The sequence below is a fragment of the Giraffa tippelskirchi genome, chromosome 9, assembly GCF_054371585.1.
Source record: "Giraffa tippelskirchi isolate mGirTip1 chromosome 9, T2T-mGirTip1v1.2.pri, whole genome shotgun sequence".
Lineage (NCBI taxonomy): Eukaryota > Metazoa > Chordata > Mammalia > Artiodactyla > Giraffidae > Giraffa > Giraffa tippelskirchi.
In genome coordinates, this window is record NC_137283.1 from 118,555,933 (window position 1) to 118,574,765 (window position 18,833).

At 36.6% G+C, this 18,833-nt stretch overlaps 1 protein-coding gene across 5 annotated transcripts in view; it reads left to right on the forward strand.

Annotated features, from left to right (window-relative positions):
- Positions 1 to 1,051: 1,051 nt before the first annotated feature.
- Positions 1,052 to 18,833, forward strand: part of MMS22L (MMS22 like, DNA repair protein) — a 118,726-nt gene continuing 100,944 nt past the window's right edge. The window contains exons 1-10 of one of the 5 annotated variants that reach the window (XM_081530350.1): positions 1,052 to 1,157; positions 1,717 to 1,893; positions 2,926 to 3,051; positions 6,502 to 6,551; positions 9,820 to 10,078; positions 11,822 to 11,909; positions 12,005 to 12,182; positions 15,012 to 15,102; positions 16,667 to 16,797; positions 18,213 to 18,326. In XM_081530350.1, coding sequence (XP_081386476.1) covers positions 15,084 to 15,102; positions 16,667 to 16,797; positions 18,213 to 18,326 — 264 coding nt within the window. In that variant the 5' untranslated portion in view covers positions 1,052 to 1,157; positions 1,717 to 1,893; positions 2,926 to 3,051; ... (3 more) ...; positions 12,005 to 12,182; positions 15,012 to 15,083. Of the gene's footprint in view, positions 1,158 to 1,716; positions 1,894 to 2,925; positions 3,052 to 6,501; positions 6,552 to 9,819; positions 10,079 to 11,821; positions 11,910 to 12,004; positions 12,183 to 15,011; positions 15,103 to 16,666; positions 16,829 to 18,212; positions 18,327 to 18,833 lie in introns of all 5 variants that reach the window. The other 4 variants (XM_081530352.1, XM_081530349.1, XM_081530348.1 and 1 more) reach the window with 4 other exon arrangements.

Genomic DNA, 18,833 nt, shown 5'->3' on the forward strand with positions numbered 1-18,833 from the left:
TCTCCCTGGGTCCTGGCAATCCCTTTTCCCTTACCTCTTAAGTCTAAAAGTAATCATGTCTCTGATTAGTTCCGGGAGCTTCACCATCACTTTTTGTTTCCTGGTAATACCATCCACATCTTTGTAAAGTGCCCTTTCATTAAGCACCTTACAACTACCTCTCTTCAGTATGCCATCTGTTACTTGCCGGGGGTTCATACTGATACAGCACCTATGAAAGTACTAGCTTAAACTATTTCAGAGAATTTATTAATTCTTTACACTCCACTCACTTGTTTAACCAAATTGACTACTCAACAACAGACACTTGAAAAAGGAAAAAGGGGTCTATTTCGCTATTACACCCAGGACAAACTATATTTGGACGAAAGGGCAATGGAGAATACTCAAATTACAGCAGGACATTTAAATGAGAAATTCCCATGTTTTCTTGACACTGAAGACGGCTGAACGGTGTTATCTCTGATTTAGACTTTAAAGTCTTTACAAAAGTGTCCAAGGTTAAGCATCTTAAACCTGTCCAGATAATGTTGCTAACCGGGGGAGGGGGGGAGGCGCGCAACAGCTTTTATACAGAAATCAAGTTCCATGTGACCTACTCAGTGTTTCCACCCACTGGAGTAACCTCATTTTTGCACCTGCCTTGTCCACAATCCATGAACAAAAGGCATCTACGAACTTGACAAAGCAGTTGCTGGGACTAGCCCAGGAACTAGAGGCTCAGGCGCGGCCCTCAAACACCCACTTGCGATTGGCTCCAGTGGAGCTCTTTTCTTAAGTTCGGCCAGACTACAAACCCGCGGCCCCTAAACCTTGTTTACCTCAGCCCGTTTCCTTCTTAAGTGAGGTCCCGCCTTCCGGCCCAAAATACCAATTAAAACTACCAAAGGGAGGAAAAAAAAATAAGAAGAAAGTGAAAATGCAAGTAGCCTCACAGAGTCCTGGGCTGGAAGATTCTCGCGAGAACTAGAGGCGTGCCGACGGGTCCCTCAGAGATCTCGCGAGCGCACCTCCGGGGGCGGGTTTCTCCGTGGCCCCGCCCTTCTTGGACGCCGGCGTCTTGGCGGGAATTTCGTCTGTTTGGGGTCTAGACCCCACGGACTCGCTGGCTCTGGCCGGGACCGCTGGGGCGGATCTCGGGGACTCACAGTGAGTAGGTACGAAGTACACCAAACCAAGGGCGCCGGGGAGATCGCTACCTGTGCGGACCTGGAGAGACTTGCCCAGGCGGGGAGAGCGGGGATTGGGCCCTGTGGATCCACGCCTGGAGTCGGCCGGGGAGCTTGCAGTTCCGACACTGCGGGGAAACTGGCTCAGTGCGGTGTAATAATTTAGCGGAGGGCGCAGGTCTAGTCGAGCTCTGGGCTTGAGGCTGAATCTGTCCTGCAAACATTTTTTTTTTTTCTCCCCCACTTCACCCTGTACAGGGCTGCAGGGTCTGACGTAGAGGGAATTTTTAAGTTCCTGCCACAGCCAGTCCCGGGCGCAGTCTAAATTCTGACAGCCTTGATCTAGGGGAGTCGGTGGGCGGAGGCGGGTTGGGGGGGCGGTATATATTTGTTGAGGATTTATTTCGCTTCTCGTTTTTTTCCTGTGTGCTGGGGTGGGGGGCGTTTGGGGAACTTTCTGAGGTCAGCCCTCCCCATCTCCAGGAATCACATCATAACTTCTTTGGAGCCCTTACTGATTGTTATTAATGAACTCCAAACATTTCAGGACATGGTAAACAATGGATAACTGTCCCCCTGAGTCCACGTTTCTGACCGACAGCTTGGAACTGGAACTGGAGACAGAATGGTGCAATCCCCCTTGCTTTTCTTGTGCTTTTGACAACAGAGGAGGAGGAAAACATTTTTCTGAAGAGTCCTACCTTTCCAGCGGAGCTCTTAAGCGGTAGGTTAAAAAAAATCAGAAACTGTTCTTCCCTATTCAGAGTTCAGGAGTCTGTTTAGGAATGTTATTTAATTAAGACTTAAGTCAGTTAAACTTTAATGTTCATCAGGCACTGTTTTTGTAAATCGGCTCGAATTACCATACACATGCATGCTAATAGTTCTGTTGGTTTCCTGTTAAAGCATACACATACCTGAAAGACTTTGGATGGATAATTTCCTTGTTACCTGCTGTTCTCTTACCTCACCGCTGCCTCAGTTTTCGAGTAGGGAGCCGGACACTAGTTTTACCTTTTACTTAAAGTGAATTATAAACTATCTGGGCTTTTTGAAGTGGCATATTTTTTTGTTGCCCCAAGGTCTTCTAGTTCTGTATATTTATATGTAGAGAAGTCTTAGTCTTTTTTTAAGCTTTTTTTTTTTTTAACTTTCGAGTAGATGCTCCAGATTGTGTAAATTCACAAAAATATTATTCTTCAAATCTCGTCTTGAACAGTTGTATATTCATATTTCAGTAAAACTGCTGTTATTGAAATATTTTGGAAATACCTGCTGAGGCAGTTTTATTCAGAACAGAAACCATTTTTGTTGATTTTTACAGTTGTACCTTCTTTCGGACCTTAAGAGATGTTATTCAACTAGATTATGCCCTTCTTTAGACATGGCTCAGAATAACTTTACCTGTTTTAAAAATTAAATGTCCCTTCAAAGGGTGAAATTCTACAACTGAAGACCACTGCTAAACACAGGTGAAAGTATGTCCCCTATGGAAAGTATGTTCCACCTTTTTCCCTCAAGTTATAGTGGTCTTTAGTTAAACCTTTCTTTTTAAAAAAAATCACAATAGAGGCTTGAATTCTTAATATAGTTCATTTGTAGCATTAGTGAGATACAAGGTACCAAGGCATTACCTGACTTTTAAACATTGTTGACATGTCATGGGTAATATGGATTCATATAATGCCAGAAACTACTGCTATAGTATGAGTTATAGCATACATTTTATGAAATTGAATCAGAATTTTTATTTCAGAGTAATTTTGAATCTTGATCCTTTACCAACTAATTTTGAAGAGGATACAGTGGAAATATTTGGCATTCAGTGGGTTACTGAAACAGCATTAGTGAATTCATCTAGAGTTCTCTTTCATCTATTCAGGTATGTTTTGTCTTTTTTAAAAAACTGCCATTGAGTGAATATGCTGTTCAGTTTTTTTGTTTTTGTTTTGCTATTCAGTTTTAAGTTATATTTCTGTGTGGTTTCTAATACTGATATTACAAAAACACCTGTAGGATTGTGATTGCTGCTCACCTGGTTATCTTATCAGTAACAACACTTAAGCAGTAATGGTTGATGAAGTAATGGTTTTAATGAGTTTATTTTTTAGTGGTTTTGCAGAATTTTCTTTCTGCTGTATTTGACATCAGGCTTCTGCAGTGGCTCAGTAGTAAACAATCTGCCTGCAATGTAGGTGATGTCGGAGACATGGGTTCAATCCTTGGTTCTCGAAGATCCCCTGGAGGAGGAAATGGCAACCCACTCCAGTATCCTTGCCTGGGAAATCCCATAGACAGAGGAGCCACAGTACATAGGGTCACAAAGAGTTGAATACAACTGAACACACACATATTTGACATCATTTACTGAAAACAAATATTTAAGGCTTTGAAGTATACTATAACTTTGGAAGAAAAATAAAATACCTTTGTTGCTTTTTGTTGTTCAGTCGCTCAGTCCTATCTGACTGTTTATGACCTTGTGGACGGCAGTGCACCAGGCCTCCCTGGCCTTCACTATGTCCTGGAGTTTGCTCAAACTCATGTCCATTGAGTCGATTATCCTATTCAACCACTTCGTCCTTTGTCGCCCCCTTCTCCTGTCCTCAATCTTTCCTAGCATTAGGGCTGCTTAATAGGCATAATTTTTCAGTAATCTTTAGAGAATGAACTCAGACTTTTCAGACCGTGTAATAGAAATATGATTAATTAATCTGGACAACATTAAAAAATGTTAATGAAAAATTTTAAACATACTCAAATATAGAGAGAATAGTATAATGAACCCTCGCATACCGTCCCTCAGTTATGATAAACGTCATGGTTTTATCACATTTCCTTTTGTCCCTTTCCCTCTACTTTTGGCTTAAATATTTTTAGAGCAGATTCCAGGTATGGCATCTCACCCTTAAATACTTCAGTATATATCTCTTAAAAATATGAACGTTAAAAAAAAACATAAACATTACCTCATTATCACAATTAAATACATTGAAATGATTCGTTATTATTTAAAACCCAGTCCATAATTCAGATTTGAGACTTGGAGTTACTTATCAAAGGCAAATATTGTCTCAAAATACATTAAGAATGTATAAATGGTAATTCTAAAGTTTACCTGAAAGCACCTGAAAGCACAGAAGATCCCAAATAGCCAAAACAACCCTGAGAAAGAAGAACAAAGCTGGAGTCATCACACTTTCTGATTTCAAACTATATTAGCAAGCTATAGTAAACAAAGATCATGTTATTGGCATAAAAATAGACATATAGATGAATGGAACAGAATTGAGATAAAAGAAATAAATCTACACCTAAATAGAGACAGTTAATTTATGGCAAAGGAGCAAAGAACATACAATAAAGAAAGAGCAGTCTCTTCAATAAATGGTGCTGGGAAAATTAGACAATCACAGGTAAAAGACTGAAACCAGGCCACCATCTTATACACAAAAATTAACTCAAACTGGATTAAAAGCTTGAATATTAGACCTGAAACAATAAAATATCTAGAAGAAAATAAAGGCAGTGATCTCATTGACATCAGTCTTAACAATGTTTTTCTGGCTCTGACTCCAAAGGCAAGGGAAACAAGCAAAAAATAAATAAATGTGACTACATCAAGCTAAAAAACTACGCACAGCAAACAGTCATCAAAGTGAAAAGGCAACCTACTGAAGGGGAGAAGGTATTTGCAAGTCATACATTTGGTTAATATAAGGAGTTAATATCCAAAATATATAAAAAATTCATTTAGCTCAACAACAACAAAAAATCTGAAAAAATGAGCAGAGAATCTGAATAGATATTTTTCTAAAGAATAGTTGGGGACAGCCAACAGGCACATGAAAGGATGTTCAACATGACTTAAGGGAATGCTGTCACCTCACATCTGATTGTTATCAAAAAGAAAAGAAATAACAAAATGAAGAAGATATGGAGAAAAGGGAACCCTTGTGCCCTATTGGTGAGAATGTAAATTGCTGCAGCCACTATGGAAAACAGTATGGAGGTTTTAAAAAATAAGATAGAGCTACCCTATGACTTAGCTATTCCACTTCTGGGTATTTGTCCAAAGGACGTAGAAACACTAATTTGAAAAGATATATTCATCTCCTATGTTCATTATAGCATTATTTTTAGTAGTCAGGATATGAAGATACAGAAACAACCTATGCGTCCTTTGATGGATGAATGGATGGAGACATTTAAATGTATATATGTATACATTTTTATATATACATTTTTAAAATTATATATACATACACATATATACACAATGGAATATCATTCAGACTTAAAAACGAATGAAATCCTGCCATTTGCAGCAACATGGATGGACCTCGAGGGTGTTATCCATAGTGAAATAAGCCAGAGAGTGGCAAATACTGTGACTTCACATGGAATCTAAATAAAGCAAATGAACAAACAATGAAACAAGAACAAACTCATAGATACAGAAAACCAGTTAGTGGTTACTAGAGGGGAAGGAATTGAGAACGTGGGTGAAAAAGGTGAATCGAGTTGACTGTATGGTGATGGAGAATAATTAGACTTGTGAAGGTGATCGTGTTGTAGTGTACATAGATGTGGAATTATAGTGCTGTATACTTGAAACTTGCATAATTAAAAAAGAATGTATACATGATACATTTAAATGAAAATAGAAAGGTTGAGTGATTTTTCCTCTCACCCTGATCCCATGGAACCTATGCCATATTACGTGTTTTGTTGAGAAAACAGTCTGAGTGATTCTGTATAATCTTAAACATTAAAGAATGAGTTTAGTCTTATCCAGGACATAGGTTATAAATATGGCTCTGTCTTTAGGGAGTTAAAAAAGGCAAGTAGGAAGAATGGCAAGAGAAGATTATTGTGAGAAAATAAGGTGGAACATCATAAATTAAAATTTTCCCTGATTTGTCTACATTACATATTCTATTCCTTTTCAGAACTCCTATTGTGTAATTATATGACACAGTTTAACATTTCCTTATGTAACTGTTAACCTAGGATGTTTAATATAACTAACTTAAACTTCTTAGAGATAGAAACAGTATCTTCTTGATGTTGAAATTTATGCTATTTTATTTAATTTTTGAGATAAATGTAGCTCTTAGATATTTTTGGGAAGGACAGGCATATTTTATCTTCTGTCAAAGTGTTTACTACCTGAAGGTGATGCTAATAAACATTCATGAAGCATCAAACATTATTCAGGAATGAGAGGCGTTGAAGCTGTATAAAAGATTTGTAAACACTATCTGTAACTAATTGTTACATGCTTTAGACTATTCAAAAACTAATTCTTACCCTACATTTTTTAAATTAGGCAACAGCTATACAACTTGGAAACCTTATTACGGGCCAGCTGTGATTTTGGTAAGTTTTAAGTGTGTTTAAAGACAAAAAGAAATGGTTCTCTTTCAGTGAATTGTACATGGGTCTATGATGTGTCATTGGATATCATCATAACGTGAAGGAAGTGTTCAGAAGTTTAGGAGACAGTTATATTTAGCGTTCAGAAAAAGTATGACACTTAAATTTTACTCGTAGATGAAATTTATGGTATTTTTCCAAATCTGCAAGAAAAATTGATTTAAGGCTAAACATCTCTGAAATGAGTTAGTAACTTGCTTTGGGGGTGGGGAGTGTGGTGGAAATGTGAAGTGCCAGACCTCATGCTGTCTTCTTGTTTTCCTTTTCTGCTTTCGGTTTTTGTTTTTATGGTGGGGCCGTTAGTATAATTAAGGTAGTGAAGGGAATTGAAGGGCAGTGTGCTTTAGTACAGGCTAGCTGCCTCTCCTTTGAACAGTTTCGGTACAGTACAGTCTTCAGAATCATGAGTATGTGATCAGCCTGGGTTCCAACCCTAGCTAATTGTAGTCCTCACACCAGGTAATAGTCCCACCTCCCTGAGTTCTTGTGAGGACTAAATGGCATAATGCATGTTAGGTGCTTAGCCTAGGATCTGTTGTTACGCCCAGCAACCACAGATCACGTGAAACACACCTTTGGTCAAAGAAGTGTTTTATTAGCTTACGAAGCAAGGGAGAGAAACGCATCATGAGGAACAGTTGGGGCCTCTCAGCAAGCGGAATTAAGGAGGGGCTTGTGTAGGGTATGCACTTGCGCAGACTAATTTTGGGTAGAGTTTAAGAGGGCTACGGCTTTATTCTGGATTTGATGCTGTTAAGAAGATGGAGCAACTTGATGGCTGTGTATGGTAATTTTAAATTTTTATTTAGACGGTGGAACAAACAGAAGAAGGCAAGGGTAGGTTCCAGTTAGTGATGAAGCAATAGTCATATTAGCTGGAAGAGGGGGATATTCTGTTTTTGTCCTTTGTTTTCGTGTGGTTGTGTAGTGCCCTGTTTCTGTGTCAAACATGATTACTGAGGCGGTTTGTTTTTTTTTCTTGTTTCACCAAAATCATGGAGTGACTTTGTGTGATTATTTTTGATAATATATGACTGTTTAATTTCATTAGGAAACCTCATGGCCTTAATTGTTGTCTGCTGCCACGGGGGCTGTTTTGCTTTCTCAGTTTGTCCTCAGTAAATATTGAATATCCCTGTTCCGTTGTCACCCAAGTCCCTCCTTCTTGTGCAAGGTACTAATGAATCAGAGAGGAAAATTATGCTACTGAAGAGTTTGCAGTTGAGCAAAACAGATAAACAAGCATAATTGGCATGGCAAATGGAAAAGTGTAATAATAAAGACATGTGCAAGTTGCTACAGGAACCGAGGGGTTTATCTGTTTACGTGCCCATCACTGAATGACACCAGATCTGGGGCTTCAAGTATGAGGAGGACTTAGCCTGCAAAAGCTTGTGGAGAAGTGTTAGGGATAGGCTGAGTTCAGGTATGAAACAACTTTGTGACAAAGACTTTGACGTGTGTAAAAACATAAAAGCTGGGAGAAAAGGGAGTAAGTGGTAATTATGTAGGTCGGACCTGACCATGTTAGGGATTAATTTTTGGAAGGGAGGCAATTATAGGTGTCTTTGTAAGCAGTGCCACAAAAGTCACAAAAAAGTCACAGTTTTACTTTTAAACCCCTGGGAAGCCTCTACAAGATTGTAGTGGAAACAGCGACAATACCTTTACTATAAAGAATGACATAATTAAATTGAGTTTGTAGCAGGCATTTATTATGCAAGATTATTCCTTGAAAAGCAGTTATGGACCTAAAATCACTACAGTGGGCCATTTATTGAAATGGTTTCTTGTTACACTGACATTTTGACCTGTTTCGATGCTTAAAAAATAAACAATGACAGATTTATTGGGCTGGTTAGCAGTATTGAAGACTATCCCTACGTCAGCTTGGGCTTCCCAGGTGGTGCGATGGTAAGGAATCTGCCAATGCAAGAGATGCAGCTTCCATCCTTGGCTTGGGAAGATCCTTCAAAGCAGGAAATGGCAACCTGCTCCACTGTTCTTGCCTGGAGAATTCCATGGACAGATGAACCTGGTGGGCTACAGTCCATGAGATTGCAAAGAGTTGGACACGACTGAGTACACAGCACACACACATCAGCTTACCCCTGCCATGCAGCTGTACCAGGGATTTGTTAGTAAACTCCTGTAAACCCTTGGCCCTCAACCCTCTCCAGAGAGCCCTTATGTAGGGTCAGTTACTGATGTACACGTGGTTCTTGTTCTCCTGTTGATTTTACTCCAAGGATTGCTTTCCTGTTGAGGCAGAATAGTATACATAATATAATGTTATTTTTTTATTTTATTTTTTTTTACTGCTACCTGGTATTAAATATAGCTGTTAATGTTACTCCTTTTTTGGTATTGTATTTTTTTGTCTCTAGACATTTCATCTGGATTTTTTTTATGTTTTCCATTTCTGTTCTCGTATTTTTTTAATCTGTCTTTAACATACGGAGTATATCTACAGCTGCTATTTTAACTTTGACTACAGATTCTTTCATCATTGTCATTTCCAGGTTTGTTTTTATTGACTTCTTTCTCCTAGTTTTAGGATATATTCTGCTTTTTTGAACATTTAGTAATTTTTTCTTGTGTGATGGACTTTGTAGCTTTTACATCGCTGCTTTCTGAATTTTCTTGTATTCGTAAAACTAGTGTTGAATTTTGTTCTGGCTCATTGAATACTTGTAATCCATTGGATCTTTTTGAAGCTTGTAAATTTTGTTAGGGCTTTTAAAAAGTAGCCTTTAGTCTAATGTTAATTCAGCTCTAGTAAGGCTTCTGAGGATTTTTTCTGGTTTATTACTTTTTTTTAATTCTTGCTGGTGGGAACTTGAACTGTTCCTTGATCTTCATAAGCTTTGTAGGGAATTGTTTTCTGGTATCTTTCTCTGGCCTGCAGATCAGTACTTAGTCAAAGACTCAAGAGGGACCCTCTGCACATCTCTAGGTTCTTTTTTGTGTAGCCGTTTTTTTTCTTTGGTACTTTTGCCCTGCAAATTTAGACTTCCCTAAACTCACATCTCATGTTTTCTCAAATCAATGATCTGGTCTCTGAATTCTCTGCCCCTGTGCTGCAGCCTGGAAACTGTCTCTAGGTGGGATCCTGGTACAGTCTTGGAACTCATCTCCTCTCTGGATTAGCGGTCTTGTGTATCCAATGCCTGAAAACTCTTGTTTTATGGATTTTTTTTTTTTTTTTCAGTTTTCTAGTTTTAAGATGCTGCTGCTGCTGCTGCTAAGTCGCTACAGTCGTGTCTGACTCTGTGCGACCCCGTAGACAGCAGCCCACCAGGCTCTGCCGTCCCCGAGATCCTCCAGGCAAGAATACTGGAGTGGGTTGCCATTTCCTTCTCCAGTGCATGAAAGGGAAAAGTGAAAGTGAAGTCACTCAGTCGTGTCTGACTCTTAGCGACCTCATGGACTGCAGTCTACCAGGCTCCTCTGTCCATGGGATTTTCCAGGCAAGAGTACTGGAGTGGGGTGCCATTGCCCTCTCCAGTTTTAAGATGAGAGATGAGTAGATATGATTTCCTTTACTGCATTTTGGCTGGATGCAGCATTTCACAGCAGTTGTTTTTTTAAGAGTACTGCCTTTTTTGGGCTGAGAATTGTGACACTGGGGGATTGTTATGACTTTTGTAAGCAAAGTAGAATTAAGCTGTAGACATGCATTGCACTTGTTGATATGTAGATACATGCACAGTATGTTTACATTTACATTCATGTTGGTTTTGCCAAAATGGTATCCATGTTTGCTCATTTGAATACAAATTTTAAAATAAGTTTTGCTTTATGTTTAATATGAATAATTATTCATTGCCTATAGTAAGGGGTTTTGTTTGTTTTTCCTCTTTTTCCTGCCTCTTTTATTTCAACGACTCCTCAAAAATGAGTGAAAGTCACTCAGTCGTGTCCGACTCTTTGTGACCTCATGGACTGTAGAGTCCGTGGAATTCTCCAGGCCAGGAGTGGGTAGCCTTTCCCTCCTCCAGGGGATCTTCCCAACCCAGGGATCAAACCCAGGTCTCCCGCATTGCAGGAGGATTCTTTACCAGCTGAGCCACAAGGGAAGCCCAGGAATACTGGAGTGGGTAGCCTGTCCCTTCTCCAGTGGATCTTCCCCACCCAGGAATTGAACCACAGTCTCCTGTATTGCAGGCGGGTTCTTTAGCAACTGAACTATCAGGGAAGCCCCTTCCTCCTCAGGTCTACTGCTAATAGTCAGGGTCCTGGAATCTCCTCCCTGTACATCTTTTCCTACATGTACCATCTCATCAGTTCCTTTATTTCTAAATGGTAACAACACCGAAAGTTGAAACATTCCAGCCTCCTTTGCATTCAAGGCTTTACATGTCAAACTGCCTTGGATTGCTCAATCCAAGTATATCCGTGATATCCTCCAAAACCAGCTCGTGCTGCCCATGTTTTCTCCGCTTATTACCTGGTGCTAACTGTTGCCTATAAGTCATTCTTGATTCTTTCATTTCCTTTAAACTCCTATCTAATCTATCAAATTCCCAGTAGATTTATGATCAAAATATACTTTCAACCTATCCATTTTCCTGTGAGCTCTTGAAATACTGCTACAGGTCTCTTAACACATCCTCCTTAGCCCTTCTATAATCTTGAGTACGAAACCTGCTTTAAATGTATATCAATTCCTGTTCCTCCTAAATCAGAACCCAGTGAAAGGCCATCTGCTGTATATAGAATGAAATCAAAACTCATAATGACTTGTAAGGCTGCCTATCACTTATTCCTGTTTTTCATTCAGCCTCAACCCATGCCATCTTTCCCTTCAGTATTTACATCAGCGAAAAATTATCTGGGTGGTTACTGTGTGCAAAACACTCATAACCACTCTAGGAAAAATGAGTCAGCCAGAAAACAAAAGCAGAGAAAACGTGAGAATTATAGGAAAGTGAGGGGGAAGGAAGACTGGCAGCATGTGGTATCAATGAACCAGGTGTGGGGAATACTTCTGTAAGGGCAAGTTAATTGAAGACAGGTGGTGTCCATTAGATTGGGCAACATGGGTTTCACTGGTGACCTTCATAAGAGCAGTTTTTTGGGGGGGAAGGGCAGGGGATAGTGAGAATCACTTGAAACAAATGAAAAGATGAGAATTTCTGCTTATATAGCTTACAAAATTCTTTATCACTGATTCTTTAAACCATGATTAATGTTACCTATTTTGGTTTTAGGGAAGATATCAACGCTGCATTGCAAAGCACACAATATTAGGCAGCTCTGCATAACATTTCTTCATTATGTTAAAGTTTTCATCTTCAGGTAGGCTGTCAGATGAGTAATACGAATAATACATGAATTTCTGAGTGCAAATTTATCCAGACTCTAATTGCCTTTTGGATCTCATCATGTTTTAGGTCCCTGCAAGTACACAATGCTGAAAGTCATGTTCCTGTCCATCCTTACGAGACTTTGGAGGCACAACTTCCCTCAGTATTGGTTGATGAGCTTCATGGGTTACTCTTGTATATAGGACACCTATCAGAACTCCCCACTACAAATACAGGAGCATTTGTAAATCAAAACCAGACTAAGGTTGGATTTGTTACATTTAATTTTTGAAGTATCAGTTTTTGTTCTCTTCTCACAAGTAATATTCATTGAAGAATGAGGAAAATTAGTCAAGAGTGTAGTTCTTGGACCAGACTGCATGAATTGAAATACTGGCTCCTCTATTAATTATGTGCCATTGGGCACATAGCACCTCTTGCTTCAGTCTTCTCATCTGTGTAATTGGTTTAGCTTCTTGGAGTTATTGGGAGAATTGAATAAAGTGCATTAAGTGCTTAGAAATAGTTTATGTTGAATTACTGATAGCTATTCTAATTTGTAACAGCGCAAATGCTTAAAAGTTTCAAAGCAAATAAAATAACCTTTATGTTCTAAAATTCATATCCTCTCTCCCATTGATCAAGGTATGGGCAAACCCTAGTTTATTTTATAGGAAGATTTAAGATCATCACCTTTAAAAAGTTAGGCTTTCAAAACCATATTGTTATATTTTCTGGCTTTTGAGATATTTTCAGAATATGAATGTTTTGACCATGCCTGCCATTTTTTTCTGTCTGTGATAATTATTCTCTCTGAATTTGGGCTTTAAAAAAATTGGATTGTTAGCATGACCCAGCCTGTGGATGTATTGAACAAATTCTCCATAGGAAAATGTGAGCTTCTGTGAGCGATTATAATTCCCCATGAGATTTCCTGAGTTATGTCTATTCTATTTGACTTCACCAATTTGGATAGCATTCAGCTTTTAGGAATGAGTCTTTGCCAAAATACATAAGGTACAATAAAGTGTTTATATTTCTGTGAAATTTAACAATTAAAAATCCAGTTTCTCAGGGATCAATATATGTGATAATAAAAGTAAATAGAGTTCCAGCTGTGTTCACAGGTGAATATATCTAATCTATAGAAACCAATTAGGTAATTGTTTTTAATCATGTCAATTAATAAAGATTCATGGATGGATTATGAGGAGGAGGGTAATTTTCCTTTTTAGTCTCTGTAAATTGGACTGGCTTTTATTTCCTGAATATCCATCAAATGCTTAAAAATAATTTATCTAGAAGCAGAAATTAAAAGATGCACGCAAGGGTCCTCAAACTAAGTTTTACTTTTCATAGGCTTTTAATTAGACAGACTTGTTGAAAATACAGGTTACTTGAATGGAATCACTAGCACATAAAAAAGTCATACACTGAAATACTGTTCTGCTGCTGCTGCTAAGTCGCTTCAGTCGTGTCCGACTCTGTGCGACCCCATAGACGGCAGCCCACCAGCTCCCCCGTCCCTGGGATTCTCCAGGCAAGAATACTGGAGTGGGTTGCCATTTCCTTCTCCGGTGCATCAAAGGAAAAGTGAAAGTGAAGTTGCTCAGTCGTGTCTGACTCTTAGTGACCCCATGGACTGTAGCCTACCAGGCTCCTCCGTCCATGGGATTTTCCAGGCAAGAGTACTGGAGTGGGGTGCCATTGTTCTGAAACATCAGCAAAACCAAAAGATCATGAAATAGCATCTTTCAAGACTTTACGTATGTCTTACGTTTTGCCATTCTCATATGCAAGATAATGCTTTAATTGGTATTTTCAGTTAAACATCTGTCTTTTATTCTTTTTAAGGGACTTTTTAAAATTAGTAGTATTATTTCTTGGTATTATGTATTACAAATATTTTCATTTATCTTTTTCAACAATTAAGCTGACTTGCTAGGTAACATTTTTTTCTGTAAAATTATATTTATCAATTTATAATTCCTATGCTCTTGTAAAATACATACATTTTTTTAACATTTATCTCTAATTCATCTTTTAAAAAATATACCTTGAAGTAGGAAATCTAGTATCTTGCAAATGAATAAGTTAATAATCTTGACTCTTACTGAATGACCCATGCTTTACCCACTGATTTGAATGTGTGTCCACTTCTCGGATTGGGGGCAGGAGGAGAAGGGGACGACAGAGGATGAGATGGTTGGATGGCATCACTAACTCGATGGACATGGGTTTGGGTAAACTCCGAGAGTTGGTGATGGACAGGGAGGCCTGGCGTGCTGTGATTCATGGGGTCACAGAGAGTCGGACACGACTGAGCGACTGAACTGAACTGAACCACTTCTCTCTTCCTTATGTTTGCTGTTTATCATCTATTCCTGAGCCAGTGTTGTTTTACTAGTGTTTTGTTTGTATGTTTCATGAGGCAAAATCCCTCTCCATCCTTCTTAGATGTCTTAATAAAAAAGTACGAATCTTTGTATTTTAGTGAATCAAAATGTTGATTGAAGAAAATTTATTGATAACCTGTACAGCACAGTAAAGAGCACTGGCTTTTGAATCGAATAGAATTAGGTTTGAATCCTAAGGAATGAATTGAGGGGTAAATTTCACCACTTTTAACTTCCGTTTCTTTATGGATGTGACAGTAGTGTCTTAAATGATTTAAAAGTTCTTGTTAAAATATTTTATGGACTTTCCTAGGTATTCATTACATTTAAGACCATATTTCCTGGCTAAAGTCTAAAATAAAATCATGAAAATGGTGTTTTAAAAAAATTCATTTACTGGTTTGCAGCTGTAGTAGAATATCTCTTGGTTGGTAGGGACCTTTACTATGCAAGTCTGTTCTATTCAGCAGCCCCAGGGTGGGTCTGTCTTCAACATCAGTTAAGAATATATACTATATCCTGCTTTTAAGTATCTCTAGTGAAAAAAATCCTCAACAAATAAGACAGAGGTGTCCTTTGCACTTTTGAATAGTGGTAGGTTAACTTGTGCTTAGGGAAGATTATTGTGACGTGCTATAAAATAAATACCTAATGAAGTATTATGAATTTTCAGTCACAGTTGATAATATCATTCACAGCTTTACCCACCATCATGGCATTTACTGCATCTCCACCTAGATATCCATTGGCTGGTGCTGGAAATTCTTCACATGCTTGGTGAAAAATTGAGTAAGTTTATAGCTTTCTGATTTACGTCCTTTTTTTGAATCTAAATATGTTTTAATCTAAATTGTTTAAGATTATACAAGTAATGAGTGCTTTCTGGTTATTATTTTCAATTAAACAATAATGAAACTAGAAAGCAAAGGTCTTCTTTTTTCTAGAGATAACTACTGGAAAGTATGGTCCATTTATCCATCCATCCATACTTATTGTTAGTATACATATATAGAATCATATATAGGTAGAATTTTTGTTTCTAATCACAAGTGGTGTCATATTGTTCTGTGGAGGGTTTTATTTAATAGTGCTTTTAGAGATCTGTTCATGTTAGTACATATAGTTTTACTTGATTCATTTATGTTATAGATCTCTTGGACCTATAATTTTAGCCAACTTTTTTAATATTTCTGTTATTTCTGTTTATTTTAACATTACAAATTATATTTCACTGAACATCCTTGTGGTGTATATGCATCTTCAAATACTTGTGCAAGCTATTTTGTACAATAGGTTTTTGGAATTGAAGTAGCCTATTGCACTTTTAATATTGTATATGCTGCTCTGGTGTTGTATAATAAGTTTCCCCAATTTTATGTACTTAACCATGAGCATATCTTTGCCTCATACTCTTGCCAGCAATGGCTATTATTATTTCTATTTTTTGCCAACTAATATGTGAAAAATGATGTTGAATCTGTTTTGCAATTTCCTATCAGTGAAGTTGAGCCTCTTTAATTTTATTTTCTTTATATTTGCTTTATTAATTATTTGTTCATTATATTTTACAAAACATATGTTGCATTATTTTTTGTTTCACTCTTTCCTGTTTTTTTGAAGTAGTTTGTATATATTATGGATGGTAAAATTTTATTTCACATGTTACCTATTTATTCTTGGTCTTGTTCTTCATACATATTATCTAGTTGTAAATTATTAATTATTTAGGTTATAAAGACATTCTTTACCTCAGTACTTGTTTTTCAATGAATTAATGCAAAAATACATATATGTGTATATGTGTATATGTGAGCACTTACATGCATATATATGAACATAGAATGATATACACAAATGGCATTTCCTCATGTTGACTCTATTTCAAATAATATTTTTTTAAAGCAATAGTTGGGTGAACTTACTCTGACACAGGTACAAATTTTGGTATCTGTTACCTTGGTTTGCTCTATTTCATGCCAAAAACAGTTACACATGGTTAGTTTTATCAGTATTTGTTAAAAAAGAAAAATGTTTTAAAGGCATTATTGGTTAGAAATATGGGTAAAGATTTTCTAGTGTTTCCCTTGTATTTGTTTCTCTTTTGTTGCATTGTTGCTCTTTAGATGGCCATATTAAGGAAAGAAAATCTATTAAATGGTACTTCAGAGGATTGAAACATCACTGCTCATATAAGAAAGGAATTGTTTTCACATTTAACTTTTATTTGCAGAAGAAATTTTTTTAACTGTTTTTGTTGCAGTTTTGTTATGTTAATTTAAAGGTATATAGTCACTTTCTTCCTTCTGAATTAGTAAAATATGCTGTAGTTTTAAACAATTTATTTCATTTTTAGAACAAGTTGTATATAGTCATCAGTTTATGAATCGGGCAGGTGACAATTTAACCAATGTCAGCTTATTTGAAGAACATTGTGAAAATCTTCTTTGTGATTTGATAAACCTGTCCCTCAACAGGTATGACAAGGTAATGCCTTAAGAGTTTATTTGCATTTTTGGTATTTAATGGCAATAGTCAGTACTTAATACGTGTGGTTTGTTCTATACGAATTTAACCTAAAATGATTTACTTGTTAATTCTTCTAATTTTATATGTACTTTTATCTGGGAGTTGGTTGGGAAAAGAATTTGAGTTGAACATTTAAAACAGGCTAGAATTAGTGTTTTAGAGCTTTTTTTTAAAAAAAAAACCTTTTGTATTGGTCAAATAAATAAAAACAATGTTTATGATGATTGGAAATTTCTCTTCAAATAGAGACCAGCCCTTTAATAATCTATTGTTATATAACAAAATAAAGGAGTACTTAGCTAAAGCTAGTTGGCACATTTAAAGAGTGGTTTTGTTTGCTTGTTTTCATAAAAGGTCTAGAATTGGGGGACATTGTGTGTTTTTACTAAATTACTTATCGTAGTGCTTAAAGCAGTGGTTTAAAAGTGCTATGGTGTACATTTATTTTCAATCAATGGAAATCTGTTGACTGTCAGAATTTCAGGTTACAAGCATAATTGTTACCTATGGGAAATTGGGATTTTTAATTTTTTAAAATTTAGATCATGTTTTATATGTTGTCTAAATCTAGTCTGTGTTTATAATATAATTAGTAGGTTAACTAGATATGATAAAGTAATATCTTGATGGTTATTTTACTATGTTAGAAAATTGTATAATATGTGAAAGAATGAACACATTATGAATTTCAGAAGTCTGACTGTCCTTGCAAATATAGTGCATATTCTCTGTATGCCACTGAGGGTATATTTAGGAGCATTGAGGGTATGTTTGATGGTAAAATTGTCTAATCTTTATGAATTCCTAATAAGTTTGCTTAATTATAAAAAATTTTAGTCTCAATTATAGTGAATTTAAACTTATTTTCTAATCATTTTCTTAGAAATCTTTTTATTTGGCTGATGGATTAGATCAAGGTTTGGAAACCATGACCCTATAGCCAAATCTAGCACATCAACTTTTTGTAAATAAAGTTTTACTGGAACACATTCCCATCCTTTTTATCCACTGTCTGACTAAAGCTGCAGAACAATGGCAGAGTTGAATAGTTGTAACAAAAGCTATTTGGCTGTTAAAGACTCAAATATTTACTGTCTAGCCCTTTATAGAACAACTTTGCTCTCTGTTGGACTAGATGATTAAAGCAGTTTTTTTTTTTTTAAGTTGGAAATAAATTCATTGTGTACTTTTGTTTTTTACATGGGAATTTATTTTAAAAGTTAATGAAATGGTATGTTTTTTATAAGCAATTTTATGTAATTGAGCATAAATTTTAAATCATCAAAATCAATCTTTTAAAACATTTGAGGGGAGATATGTGGCGTGTAAAATCTGCTATCTTGTAATTTACTCTTTTTGGTTCTTTTCTGAAGGTTAGGCCTTCTGAGGCATTAATGAGTCACCATTGCCCATGTCCATGCATTAAAGAATTATGGGTTCTACTCATTCACCTCCTTAATCACAGAAGTAAATGGTCTCTCTCAGAAGTAAGTTATAAAACTGTTAGTTATCGTTACTAACCCTTATATTGAACTTATGCAGTTGGTTTGGCAAAGAAAAATCTTACAAAGTTGTTTTCTTTATAAACAGAGCACTGGGTACTAAATACTTACTGTATTTTTAACCCTAAATTGGCAATATGAAAATTCTAGGACAGGTATGAGATTTGACTCATAATTTTATCTTCTCAAGTTCTTTTTTTTTTTTCTATCAAGAATCCATTAGGCTAAAATACTTAAAAAATGCTCTTGTAATTTAGGAAACATTTAGTCAGGAAATGAAGCAGATTTAGATTTATTAATCAATTTTACAGTATCTTATTTCAAGGAGGGAGAAAGAAAAACACAAAGGGGAAGGTGGCAAATATTATTTTACCTCACTTTGAATCAAGTCTTCAGAATGGGACTTTATTTTATTTCAAGTGTTATGGATTAGGGGGAGAAGAGAAATAGCCATATGCAGAAGTAAACAAATAATTAATTGTGAAATGATAC